The sequence below is a fragment of the Anabrus simplex genome, chromosome 1, assembly GCF_040414725.1.
Source record: "Anabrus simplex isolate iqAnaSimp1 chromosome 1, ASM4041472v1, whole genome shotgun sequence".
Classification (NCBI taxonomy): Eukaryota; Metazoa; Arthropoda; class Insecta; order Orthoptera; family Tettigoniidae; genus Anabrus; species Anabrus simplex.
In genome coordinates, this window is record NC_090265.1 from 1,440,913,068 (window position 1) to 1,440,928,199 (window position 15,132).

The window sequence follows — 15,132 nt, forward strand, 5'->3', positions numbered from 1 at the left end:
ACTTAATTCTATTTCTTTCTTGACAATACTTCTGCAGTTCAACATTAACATTTTTATATCATCCCTACTTGACTTCCATATCCCTCTACCCTTATCGTTGCTTCCTAGACCAGCTTGATTCCCTGAATGTACTGTACCTCTCTATAACCCTTCAAAACAAATTTCCTAACCTATACATACCACTGCTGTTTAAGTGAAGGTCATCTGAGCACAGATCCCTATCTCCTACCCACCCAATGGGATCTAGAAATCTCACTCCCAGTTTCCTGCATACCCACTCAACAGTCTCAATTAAATCCCCAATCACCTTTCAGTCAGTACCCCTCCTACACCGTATTCCACTGATAACAATCTCCACTTCCTCAAACTTCGCCCATGTTGCATTTACTAGATCCCACACATCCACAACGGTGTTGGTACTTATACCTGCTTGCCTTACGTTGTTAGTGCCAACGTGAAACACTACCACCTTCTCCTTTCCCTCCTCCCTTTGTTCTACTTTCTTCAACGTCTGCCTCAACCTAATTCCTGGATAACACTCTACCCTGGTTCCCTTTCCTCCACACATTTTCCCCACATGTCTAACAATGGAATCCCCCATGAGTAGAGCCTCAACCCTACCCCCTCATTTGATCCCCTACCCTCTTGGTCAGCCCTATCTTTCCTGATAGCTGCAGAAGGTATTTCCCCCTCCCTTTGCTCCCTCTCATGACCCTGTTCCACCTGTCTTTTCCTATTCTCTACTCCATCCTTCCTTTTCCTACCCTTTCCCTTCCTCCTACTGTCACACTTCTCACCAACAATTCCCTGTTTCTCATCTTCCCTCTGTTGTTCTACCTGCAGTGACTCATACCAGTTTCTCACAGACACCTGTCCTGAATTCAGATCCTGAATAGAGACCTTAGCCTGCATTCTCCATCCCCTTAGAACATTAGACTACCTGTCTTCTACAGTTCCCCCTTTCCTTCCCATCCCTCTTGTACACCTACTGCATCCTGTACATTCACATCCAGGCAAATAATTAAGGTTACAGCTGGTTCCATCTCAGTCCTTCCCTTTCTTGTCAGTCTTCAGCAAAAACTTATTAGTGTTGGTGCTATTAGTGTTGGTGTGATATTAAACTGTTTGTTAAATTTTGAGCCTGTAATCTGGTTGGATCCTCAAAGAGCTCCACTAAATGTTATGTGGTTATAGTTAAACTGCACAAACCTATGGCAGTGTCATAATGTGGCATATAAGATATTATAAGGAGTGGATTATAAAGTGCTACTGCAGCACGACCAGCCCTTTGAGTAGCACCTTTCATAACATTCGGATACACTAGTCGTGCTCTGAATGTCATTACTCAGGGCCTCCCATACCTCAACAGCTTCCACACTGTTACAGCTTTAAATGGAAAATACATTTGATCCGGCCTTCGCCAAGAGACACATACAAAAGTACTGCATCCATCAGTATATAGCAACAAGCTAGATGTTAAGCTACTAGCACAGAAAAAAAGAACCGTCAGTTCTAAAAGCTCTGGGTTCGATTTAGCCAGCTTATGGATTTTAATTGCATCTTGTTATCCTGTTTAGTCGTGTATGAATCTCAATCACGTATATCACGTACCTTCATCGTTATTCTGGAATTAGAGAAGAAAAATAATCCTAGCATGTATCTTGCATAATGTTTGTCTTCAGGAGTCAGTATAAATGCAACAAGAATAAATCTTGTGGCATGTATGTTTGCTCAAAATCTAGCAGTCTGGACAAAAGCTCGATAAAGAAAAAAAAAAGAGAAAAAAACATTTAAAAATGTATATGGTACAAGTTTGCCCTTGTCTGGATGAAAGCGTGATAAATAAATAAACATAAAATGTATATAATATGGTAAAAGTTTTAGGACAAAAGTTCCATGGGTAAAGGATTTCCCCTCCCAAAAAAAGGAATCTATGCAGGAAAGAGGCTAAGAAATCAGAGGCTGAAGAATCTCTGGCAGGAAAGGAAGAGGCAAGGAACCTAATAATAATAATAATAATAATAATAATAATAATAATAATAATAATAATAATAATAATGATAATAATAATAATAATAATACCTTTAAAAATAATTTTAGCTTTAATGAAGTTGGATTTTCCTGTTCCCCTGCATATAACACACCTCGGTTTTTATTTTTGGAAAAAGTATAATAGTAATATGAGATACAGTAGAGTCTCTGTAGTCCGACAAAACTAGTCCCAGAGACTGCTAGAGAAACTAAATACCTATGAAAAAAAAACTATTTTATTTTCCAGGATAGGCCTATTCATGTAGAAGATGGACTTCAATAAACAATTAATCATGATTATAAATTGCTGTTCATTGAATGAAATGTATTTAATATGTCATAAATACAGTATTGTTTTTCTTTAAATGTGTACTCTTTGCAGTACACAGTCTTGTTCAACTTTTTTCAATAAATGAATAGCTTTTTTGTAAACACTTTTTTATCATCGAACATCCAGTAATCCAACAGATCTCGATAATTTGACAAGGCCCGGTAACTAGAGAGACCTGCACACACAAGTAAATACGTAATTCGTCTGACTTGTGGACTGGTTGTTTGTGTTTATCCCAACATTTTCCTCTTCATACAGACAAAATGCACATTACGAACAACCACAGAAACATGCAGTAGTGAATACATCCCTCCATAGGCTTGGCATCAGAAAGTGCATGTACACTGACTGACAGAGCAAATGCAACACCAAGAAGGAGTGGTCAGAACTTTATGCCAATTGCAGGGTAGACTGACGTCACTGAGGTATGCTCATGATGTGAAATGCGCCGCTGTGCTGCGCATGTAGCGAACGATAAATGGGACACGGCGTTGGCGAATGGCCCACTTCGTACCGTGATTTCTTAGCCGACAGTCATTGTAGAACGTGTTGTCGTGTGCCACAGGACACGTGTATAGCTAAGAATGCCAGGCCGCCGTCAACGGAGGCATTTCCAGCAGACAGACGACTTTACGAGGGGTATGGTGATCGGGCTGAGAAGGGCAGGTTGGTCGCTTCGTCAAATTGCAGCTGATACCCATAGGGATGTGTCCACGGTGCAGCGCCTGTGGCGAAGATGGTTGGCGCAGGGACATGTGGCACGTGCGAGGGGTCCAGGCGCAGCCCGAGTGATCAGCACGCGAGGATCGGCGCATCCGCCGCCAAGCGGTGGCAGCCCCGCACGCCACGTCAACCGCCATTCTTCAGCATGTGCAAGACACCCTGGCTGTTCCAATATCGACCAGAACAATTTCCCGTCAATTGGTTGAAGGAGGCCTGCACTCCCGGCGTCCGCTCAGAAGACTACCATTGACTCCACAGCATAGACGTGCACGCCTGGCATGGTGCCGGGCTGGAGCGACTTGGATGAGGGAATGGCGGAACGTTGTGTTCTCCGATGAGTCATGCTTCTGTTCTGTCAGTGATAGTCACCGCAGACGAGTGTGGCGTCGGCGTGGAGAAAGGTCAAATCCGGCAGTAACTGTGGAGCGTCCTACCGCTAGACAATGCGGCACCATGGTTTGGGGCGCTATTGCGTATGATTCCACGTCACCTCTAGTGCGTATTCAAGGCACGTTAAATGCCCACCGCTACGTGCAGCATGTGCTGCGGCCGGTGGCACTCCCGTACCTTCAGGGGCTGCCCAGTGCTCTGTTTCAGCAGGATAATGCCCGCCCACACACTGCTCGCATCTCCCAACAGGCTCTACGAGGTGTACAGATGCTTCCGTGGCCAGCGTACTCTCCGGATCTCTCACCAATCGAACACGTGTGGGATCTCATTGGACGCCGTTTGCAAACTCTGCCCCAGCCTCGTACGGACGACCAACTGTGGCAAATGGTTGACAGAGAATGGAGAACCATCCCTCAGGACACCATCCGCACTTTTATTGACTCTGTACCTCGACGTGTTTCTGCGTGCATCTCCGCTCGCGGTGGTCCTACATCCTACTGAGTCGATGCCGTGCGCATTGTGTAACCTGCATATCGGTTTGAAATAAACATCAATTATTCGTCCGTGCCGTCTCTGTTTTTTCCCCAACTTTCATCCCTTTCGAACCACTCCTTCTTGGTGTTGCATTTGCTCTGTCAGTCAGTATAGCTGTAAAACAGGGCCAAGTCCACGTGTGTGACATAGTTAGCACTCATGACTCTGCCCAAGTGTGGGAGGAGGAGGAGTAATTCAGTGAAAATTATAAGAAAATTGATAGGCTCAAATTCTGACTTTGCTCTCTTGCCCCCCCCCCCCCCCCTCTCTCTCTCTCTCTCTCTCTCTCTCTCTCAGCTTATCCCAATTATTTCTGGGGCTGCTGGGGCTCGTTTCAGGTTTTGGCTTAGTGCCCATCCTCATACCGTGTGATTATTCAAGTAAAAATTCCAACCCAAAATCATCCAGAATTCAAACCTTAATTGTCTAGATGGAAAAAAATATATAAATTTTTCATTAAATTCTGTTTCTGGTTTATGTGATTCCAGAGTTATGAATCTTTAAACTGGAGTTTAACCCCTTTTCTCATCTACTCTAGAACAAAATTGCTGATAGAAATTTAGTTTGTTTCACATGTTGGGAACAGCCATAATTGTACTAGATACTTAAATATTTTAAATTCACCTGCTTACGTTGTATACTTGTGTCAACATAAAATTGTTTTACTTCCTTTAAGTATGTAGTCCTTGATCATTTATATTAAAAGAATCTTAGTGGATAATGACAGGCCCCATAAACAGCAGTCATCATCATGCTAGAAAAGTACAGTTTGTATTTTTTAAATTATTTTTTTTTACAGTTTTGAAACATTTTCTCACTAGTGCTTTTAATTTTGTTAGGGTGGATATCCAGGTGGTCAGGCAAATGGTTTGAAACATCCTCTGTTGAGCAATGGCCGTATTCCTAATGGTCATTCTGGACGTGACAGGAACAGTGTCCACATCACAGAGAACCCGCAGGTCCGTCCCTCCGTAAGTTGCATAATGTTGCTTTTCATTTTAGTTGAAAATGGAAAATCCTGTTATAGTTAAGTGACATTTTCTCCTCTTTGTTTTTCCTGTTGTTTCCTAATTGACTGCAGTTTTAAATGAGATGTTAAAATGTCAATGAATTGTCTGTTGTAATGAAACAATGAAGTGATTGAGTGGGTTCTTTTAAGGCTAAAATTGATGCTATAACCTCTTCACAAATGCAAGTTTGTAGAACAAAAGTTATTTTCTCCTTCTATTTCTATTGTATTTTTGCAGTCTTTTGTTGCCTCACTGGCAGCAGTTCAAGGATCAGTAAATAATTAATTCTGTTTGCATTTCAGGATAATTTAGTACAGTAGAATCTCGTACAGTCAGCCACTTTTAATTTGGATCTCTGGGTAATCCGGATTGATCTAGAGGAACAGATAGAAAGGAAACCTTGCATAATATGATCAGAGAGTACTAAAAATATTTTAGAAAATAAAAACTCATTTTTTGCAAAAATTACAGGCAGAGTTATTGCTTGAATTGATGTCCACAGCCGTACTGTACGGTACTGTACAGCAAGCACATGTTTGCTGGGATTGTTCATGATAACTAAATGCTTTGTGCACGCGGCATGAATATCTGTAAATATGTTTCATCCATTTTTTACAGTGTAAAGAAAATTTTCTGTATGTATGCATGTATGTTGTTTTTTATTGATTTTTCCCACATTGTCTGGTTATCCCAGATTGGCTACAGTCCCAATTGATCTGACTTAACAAGGTTGTACTGTACTCGTTCTTAACAGGTTTATGCATATACTTTTAAAGTTGACTCTTACATGAAGCCCAAAGTATGATTATTGATTATCTAGAACTTTTGTCAGCTTCAATTTAAATGGTTTGCTATTGCAAATGTAATCCATTCTGTATCGAATATGAAATTGACTGGCTCTCTTATGCACTGTAGGTACACAGACAGTAAGTCTATAAAAAATTGGTCTGAAGAGATGAGATTCAATAAGTCAATCAATCACTACTGATCTGCATTTAGGGCAGTCGCCCAGGTGGCAGATTCCCTATCTGTTGTCATCCTAGCCTTTTCTTAAATGATTGCAAAAAATTGGAAATTTATCAAATATCTCCCTTGGTAAGTTATTCCAATCCCTAACTCCCCTTCCTATAAACAAATATTTGCCCCAATTTGTCCTCTTGAATTCCAGCTTTATCTTCATATTGTAATCTTTTAAAGACACCACCCGAACTTATTCATCTACTGATGTCATTAATTCAACAATGATACAAAAGTTTATTGAGATCCACCTATTCAATACACATTGGGTTCTTAAAATTTAAGATTTACATCTTGTCATTCTAATTTAACAGGACATGTTTCGCCCATTGTATGGGCATCATCAGCCATAATCACATGCCTACAAGATAAAGATCAGGATCCTGATTACTCTAGCCAAAGTGTTACATAAAGAAATTTATGTGTTATAAAAATGAGGAAAACTTGTTGTAAGTTCCCAAAATACAATTTACACAATTAAAACATGTTGAAAAATATGTACGAGAAAAATGAGTAATGTTGGTGCAATCGTACATTGAAATCCTTAAAACATTTTTAAAATAGCTTAACTGTCCTTATTTGCGTAAATGATAAGAAAGTCTATGGCTAAAATTATGGCCATGAGGTACAAAATCAAAATGAATGGAATCTGGTTAAAGGCAACGCAAATTTGAAGTCGTAGAATGATAACAATGATCCTGAAGTGGCTTAATCATTTAAAAAAGACGTTAAATTTTTTTGTAGAAAGTTTATAGTAGGTCTATTATCATAGAGTATGCAGCTGTGTGATTGATGGAGTTTATTAGACCCGTATTTGTGAGGTGAGTCCACAGTCGGTTATTTTTGTTGAAAAATTGATAAAAGGTTCATGGCTAAGTGTTGCCGTGTGTGTCTTTACTAACTGATACGATTGTTTCTTCGTTGTCAAATGGGAACGCTCATGCTTGATGTTGGCTATAGCTTGAATGTTGAGAATGACTATTGGTGGATGTGTGGTGAAGAATCTGTAATGAGAGGAGGGTAGAAAAACTTTAAACTTAAAGATTTAAAGAAAAGACGGCTATATTTGGCAGGAATGTTGTGTGTACATTTACTTACCCTCTTGATTTTTGCGGTGTGAACTAGTTGCCTTTGCAGTGTCAGAACGAGTGGCTAGTGCATACCGTGGAGGCCACTGCATAGGCTACTTGGAGTCACCGGCAGTGCCAAAATGCACTATGAGAGACTTTCTCATCACCAAAAATTGATGCCTGACTGGCCATCAGATGATACAGATGTTGATTCTCATAGGGAACCTGAAATATTTGTCCTGAATGAGTAAATTTATAAAACCAGTATCAATGGTCTGTTATTGGACATTCCATCCTTGAGAGCAGGATTAGAAAATATGTTGAACCTACACTTGAGGAGGAACAACATAGATTTAGACCTCATAGATCATTTCTAGACCTTATTTTTGCAACCAGAATACTCTATGAGAAGTATTGGGAGAAAGGTAAAAGGTTTTTCTGGACATCGAGAAAGCATATGACCATGTACCACGCAGGCACATATGGGAATGTTTGAGACATAAGAAAGTGCCCGATGACATCATAGCACGAGTACAACGATTATATGATGAAACCAAGTGTTGTGTCGAGGTCCAGGATGGAAGGTCAGGTTGGTTTGAAACGAAGAGTGGAGTCCATCAAGGAAGTTGTCTTTCACCACTTCTCTTCGTAATCATAATGGATGAAGTTTTAGAAGCAGTTAAGAGAAAGGATCCAACAACTAATGCCCTGGTTTTTGCTGATGATGTAATGGTATGGGGTGAGACAGACGCGGAAGTACAAACTCTGGCAGGAAGCTTTTACAACCTTAGGTCTCAAAATCAGCAAAACGAAGACAGTTGGCTTGGTGATGAGTAGAAACTCGCCAACTGTTCATCTAAGAATTGGAGAAGAGGAGATGGATATTGTAGACAACTTCCAGTATTTAGGTAGTGTTCTGTCATCAGACAATACCATACATCAAGAGATTAGTAACAGAATACAGAAAGCTTTTAACAGAATACAGAAAGCTTCCAAATTCTGTCACGCTGTATGTCAAATACTTTGGGATGAAACATTTCCGTTAGTTTCCAAGATCAGCTTGTACAAAATATATCTAGTACCTATACTGACGTATGGCCTGGAAGCAGCAACACTTACTGGACCAACAAAGAGTAGTCTTCAGGCAACAGAAATGAAGTTTCTCCGTTCTTGTCTATAAAAAACAAAAATGGATAAAATAAGGAATGTGAATATCTGGCGACAGCTTGGATTGGAAAGAAGCTAGCTGGAGACTCTAGAAGTGAAGAGATTGCAATGGTATGGTCACATGAAAAGAATGAACCCTCACAGGACTCCTTGAACATACTTTGATCACAATGTTCCTGGGAAGAGACCAAGAGGAAGACCTCGTGATAATTGGGATAAACAGATAATGAAGGACCTTGAAATTAGAGAAGCGAACTGGTATCGCATACATGAGCAGCATCTGTGGATGGATAGAACAAACTGGAGGAGGCTTGTACACAACCGCACCCGGCTTGCTGGTGCGAAGAAATGATGATGATGATGATGATGATGATGATATTTGACATTATAAATTTTCCAGCTAACTCATTCCTGGTTGCCAGCATTTCGCCCCAGTATGCTAAGTTGGGCTCGTCAGTTGGTAAATAGCACACCAACCAAGACGCATGGCTAGTGCATACCGTGGAGGTTCATCAGTTGGTAAATAGCACACCCACCAAGACGCATGGCTTGTGCATACCATGGAGGCTCATCAGTTGGTGAATTTTTTTTTTTTTTTTTTTTGCTAGGGGCTTTACGTCGCACCGACACAGATAGGTCTTATGGCGACGATGGGATGGGAAAGGCCTAGGAGTTGGAAGGAAGCGGCCGTGGCCTTGGTTAAGGTACAGCCCCAGCATTTGCCTGGTGTGAAAATGGGAAACCACGGAAAACCATCTTCAGGGCTGCTGATAGTGGGATTCGAACCTACTATCTCCCGGATGCAAGCTCACAGCCGCGCGCCTCTACGCGCACGGCCAACTCGCCCGGTAGTTGGTGAATAGCACACCCACCAAGACGCATGGCTAGTGCATACCATGGAGGCTCATCAGTTGGTAAATAGTTCACCCACCAAGACGCATGACCTCCACGGTATGCACTAGCCATGCGTCTTGGTGGGTGTGCTATTTTAACAACTGATGAGTCCAACTTAGCACACTGAGACGAAACGTTGGCAACCAGGAATGAGTTAGCTGGAAAATTTATCATGTCCAATAACGGACCATTTATATTGGTATTATAAGTGCTATGTTCCGAGCTGTCAGAGGAGAGATGGCTTGGAATGACATTAGTAGACAAATATGTTTGAGTGGTGTCTTTATATGTAGGAAAGATTGCAATATGAAAATAAATTGGAATTCAAGAGGACAAATTGGGGTGAATATTTGTGTATAGGAAGGGATGTTAGGGATTGGAGTAATTTACCAAGGGAGATGTTCAATAAATTTCCAATTTCTTTGAAATTATTTAAGAAAAGGCTAGGAAAACAACAGATAGGGAATCTGCCACCTGGGTGACTGCCCTAAATGCAGATCAGGATTGATTATTTGTGGTACTGATAAGGTGGGCCTCTCTCAAAAAGTATTTAATATTTAACAGAATTCACTTTTACAAAAACATTGCAAACTTTGGGCTGGGGAGATTTGGAAGCAGACTACTGGACTAAGCGGTATGTTCCGAGCTGTTAGTATAGAAATGGCATGGAAAGACAGTAGACAAATATGCCTGATTTGAGCTTTTTTGAAGTAAGAAAATTCGTAATATGATGTAATTGGAATTCAAGAAGACAGATTGGGGCAAATGTTTGTTTAAAGGTAAGGGAATTAGGGAAGTGAATAATTAACTAAGAGAGATATTTGATTAATTTTGAACTTCCAGTCATTTAAGAAAAGACTAGGTAAACAACTGATAGGGAATGTGTCACCTGGATGATAGCCCTAAATGCAGATAAATGATGACTGACTGATCGTAGCTGATATGGAGCTCTTATTTGCAAAATAATTCAGCATTCATCTCCGCAGTGGCACAGGCATTCTGTCCTACTTCGCCATAAATTAAAATCATGTCGAAATATTCACTTGATGTAAACTGTGCCATGGCTAAATGGTATGTGTTCACTAGCTATAAACTAGTCATGATCTGGACTTTGAACATTATGTCATAGGTTGCCCCTACTCTCCCAACTAGGCTGCCAACCTTGTGCTCATTCGCTTCATCGTAGCTGCATTGCCACATGTTCTTTGCTACCATTTAAGTCATAACTTCTTAATTGTTTAACCCTCCAAATGCATCGAGGAACAGAACAGAATTATATGCCGATGATCGCTCAAATGGATATAGTGATAATAAATTAGTGGAAACTGAATGTGAGAGTGATAGTGGAAGTAATATTCAAGCCTCTATACACCGTAATTTACCTAGTGTGCTTATTTATTCATGTGACTCTGACGATGACAACGATGTAAACATTAATGATGTGTTAGGAATTGACGCTGAAGATGGTTTTGTAAAGGCAGATCCACCAGCTTTAAAGATGAAATCTTGACTGGTTTAATATTTATGTACATTTTTAGAATCAAGTGCACCCTAGTATGCTTAGTAGAAAAATGTCCGGTCCACAGGGTATGTGACAAACTCAAGCATCCGGTCAGCAATGTGTTAAGACTCTGTAGTTTATACAGTGTAGCACACATAAGATGATTTGACATTACAGCTGGCGTTATAGCGTGAGCTACACCATATAAAATAATAAATAAGTAGTGTGGGCAAATAGACTTGAAGAAAGAGGTATGCAAGTTAATACATCCAAGAGCAAAGTAATGAAGGTCTTAGGCAAGGAAGAAGATATCACGATCAATTAGAAGGGGGAACAACTGAGGCAAGTCAGTTCTTACAACCATCTGGGCACAGTACAGTTATTCCTGATGACGCTGAGATTGAAAATGAAATCAGTAATATAGTTCAGAAGGCAAATGTGACTTATTACTAGCTTAGACCTTAGTCAGCTAGAAAGAAGTTTCACAGAAGACAAAGTTTAAGATGTATAAGAGCATGTTCCTGCCCACTTTATTGTATGGATCAGACTTGGGCTAGATGAAAGAAGCATAACAGCAGAGCAACAAGCTCAGAAATAAAATTCCTATGACAGGTTGTCAACAAGACTAGGAAACAATGAGTGTGGAACAAAGCTTTTAAGATAGAGAGTTGGAGTGACATCTGTAGGCAAGGAAGAAGATATCAAGATCAATTAGAAGGGAGATCAACTGAAGACAAGAAGTCCCTCAAATGGTTTGGTCACCTAGACTATATGAATGCTGAAAGGAAATCTAAGGAAGTGTTTGGGGCTAGAGGTGAGGGAACTGGAAGAAAGTGACATCAGCAGACGGACTGGGATCAGATGGTCAGTGAAATTGTGAAGTAATGAGGAAAAGTCCCAAATGAAGTAAGTAGGACAGAAAAGAGTACTAAAGATGGTTGGAAGGCCTGACGTTGAGTGGTGGTGGTGGTGGTGGTGGTGGTGGTAGTAGTTGTAGTAGTTCATCTTCGATAGAATGGATAGGATCATGACGGTTTTCTTTGAGAAGAGCTATTTATTTGACCACATAGTTAAACAACTTTTTTTTTACTAGTGGCTTTACGTCGCACACAAGCAAGTCTTATGGCGAGGATGGGATGGGAAAAGGGCTTGGCATGGGAAGGAAGCGACCGTGGCCTTAATAAAGGTACAGCCCCAGCATTTGCCTGGTGTGAAAATGGGAAACCACGGAAAACCATCTTCAGGGCTGCCGACAGTGGGATTCGAACCCACTACTGTATCTCCCGGATGCAAGCTCACAGCTGCGCGCCTCGAACCGCAAGCCCAACTCGCCCAGTAAACAACTTTCCTGCTTCTGGTGTGAGGGAATCAGACATCTTGGATAGGTTGCCCAGGGGATATAGGCAATAATTTTCATTCATAACTTTTAGAATCATTAACCCATTGTTCGTACATATTCTTTTGCTCATTGTGTTCTTCTCTTATACGACTTTCACAGTCCCATTTGACTTCTTTGAATGGACATTTCACTGTTTTATTTTTAGATAGCTATATTTCATTCTTGGTTGTGTTTTTATCTTGTTGTCAGATTTGCTGAATGATTGAAACTAGTCCAAAAATCTTTTGAACTAATTAATGCTAATTGCCTCAAATTAATGTATTGATAAGGTGGGATTAAAACTTTTACCTTCGTAAACAATGCCCAGGGGATGGCGAGATGTAAAACTCAGTCAAAAATGTACCCATCAGGGAGGATTCTCTCACGTCACCCGTGCACTACGTTTTATGGTTGTTAACCACGTTGTCTGAATCCCCTTTTTACGAAATAGTAACAATAAATTTTTAATTCAACGATGGTGGTGATTTTGGATAAATTTTGTGTAACAATTACATGTAAAATATGCAGTTATGTTAAGAAATATGCAAGGTTATTAATTTTTCTCAAAGTATGTTCTATCAAATGAACATGAAATTGGACATGATAGACTTTGGTGTTTATTGCTCTTGATTTTTATTTTTTGTGAAATATTCTCCTTTATTTTATCAGTCTGATTACCTTATTATATTTATCTTCTAACTCACTGCTAAAAAGACATCAAACTTCTGTACAAATATGACAATATGAACTATTTTATCAGTAGACCAATGATAAAAATTTATTTTAACTTTTTGGCATAATTAGAACAGTCCTGTTTGGTTGTGGTTTACTTCTATGGAAACGAAGCTGTGTCCTCATGGAATGAAAGCATCAGTCAAAACAAACACAAAATTGTTTCCTGTTACTGAGAGAGAATATAATGTGCATATTTTTAGATTTGTATATACTCTTATGTATTTACAGTAATTCTTCAATTGGAAACACCCAGAGTTCAGATCTTTTCTCTTGAATGATTTTGTTTTATTAATTATTTTGGTCAAATTGTTCTGTTGGCAGTACAAATGCAGGGATATGCCAGTGGAAAAGCAGCGACCTCAAAATAGTCCTTCTCAGGAGAGCAGATTGAATGGTGAGGACAGTGAATGCCCTGCTGATCATCACCTGCCCTTACTTGGTGATACTAATGAACACAGTATAGTTAGGTATGTTCTTATCTATAGGTTTTCACCTACTTATGCAAGGTTTGGCCTCCCTCACAAATAATGTCCCATTCTTGGCCATATTTTTTCCCCATCATCTTCCAAGACCATGAACTTTCTTCTCAGGTTCTAAGAAAGTATGTTCATCAGCAGGTGACATGGTTGTCAGCTTTCATGTAGACCATTTCCTGTTGCTTGATCTTGAATTATCTGAAGCTTAACAATGACAAGAGTTTTATTACCAAAGTGTGTGTGTGTTTTTAACTTTTCTGGCTGTATCTGTTCTTTAAATATGTGCTGTCCTGGCTTTTCCCTTCTCACACAATTTTTAAAATTTTCACTTTTTCTGCCCTAGTCTGATTTTTCTTACCTGACTTTTCTTGTCTGCATAGATACTAATTTTCCTAGTCCTAAAAATGATACTTCTAAGTTCATTTCTTTCAAGCATTTTGTTAGGCTTGGAGAGACTGATTAGCATCTGCACCAACCCAGGTGATCTAATGTACTGTGTCTGGTGCCATTTTATTATTTGGTAGTGTGTGAATGTGTGTTCCTTTGCATGGTGGTTGGAAAAATATTTATATGGAGCATTGTAATGTAATATCTCCAATATAACAATTTAACTTCTCTCCCCCTTTTTCAGAATATAGGCATTTCCATTCAAATAGTAATTATTTTAAAATCTCTTATACTTTGTGAAAGAGTCACCTTTTAACTTTTCCACCTCTTTTTAAGAGGATAGTGTGATGAGTGAGACCTGTTTCTTTAAATAAAGAAGTATATAGTAATTATTTTTTACAAATATCTTACGGTTTGTGACATAATAATTTTTACTGCTGTTAGAGGTTTCATTATTTCACCTACCTCCTTTAGGGTAGCTTTTTAACCTACTCAGCTGTCTCTCTATTTCATATTCATATTTCATTTTCCTTTGTATAATAAGGCCTCTATATTTTCTTTGCATCTTCTCCTTTTTACCCCATTCATTGTTATCTATACTTAACTGTAAATCTTTAATCTGATTCCGTTTTGAATACATATTTGGTGCAACATAATGCAGATGATCATGGAAATTTAATTTCTGCATGTTTAGAACATGTAATATTATAGTATGTGTTTATATTTATAGATGACTAGCTGATGTACCCGTGGTTCGCTACGGAATTCTATATTGTATACAGAATTCTAGGTTAGGTAGTGTACACATTGTGAGTAACATTGCATAGCTCTTAATGTTACTCTAGACACATGACGGGGAAATCACCAAACATCTTTTCTCATGTGAAGACTGGACTAGGGAATTTTCATTTTAATGGTAGGCCCTCTTGCCTACCATCAGTCACAGTCATGTTGGAAAGTTTTCATTATAATGGCAGATACTCACTCTCCACTTGCCTTTTTACATCCTTGGAAAGACTGTCTTAGTGGTTTTTCCCAACTGAAATCAACATACGTCATTACAATGATGTCAGTAGGAATGTTGCAATTAAAAGCAATGCTATCATGTGAAATACTCTATCAGATGAAAGAAACCACACATTTTCTCACTTTTCATTTTCACTATGCTGCCGATCTAACAGTCCAAAGTTCCAGAGCTGAAATGACCAGGCCGCAGACAGCCATGAGTCGTGAACGCTATTTTTTTTCCTTTTCTAGATCTTTTTGGTGGTGGTGGGGGAATTAGTGGAGAGTCCGCCCTGAGACTCATCTGTTTCCTAGGAATACCTGATAAGTCAGAAAATCTCAGTTCACTGCACTGGCAGGGGGAAAAAAAAACTATCAGACTTGGAGGCAAATTTTTCCTCCAAGCCGGAGGAGAAACTCCCTTTTCACTGCTAATTTGGAATAAAATGAATGTAGAATTTAATCAAAGTGAAGAGGAAGAAG

General features: G+C 39.5%; 1 protein-coding gene across 1 annotated transcript in view; it reads left to right on the top strand.

Annotated features, from left to right (window-relative positions):
• Positions 1-15,132, top strand: part of LOC136860514 (protogenin) — a 606,373-nt gene that overhangs the window by 578,565 nt on the left and 12,676 nt on the right. Inside the window, exons 18-19 of the mRNA XM_067138762.2 lie at positions 4,849-4,980; positions 13,103-13,248. Of these exons, the coding sequence (XP_066994863.2) occupies positions 4,849-4,980; positions 13,103-13,248 (278 nt within the window). The remainder of the gene's footprint in view (positions 1-4,848; positions 4,981-13,102; positions 13,249-15,132) is intronic.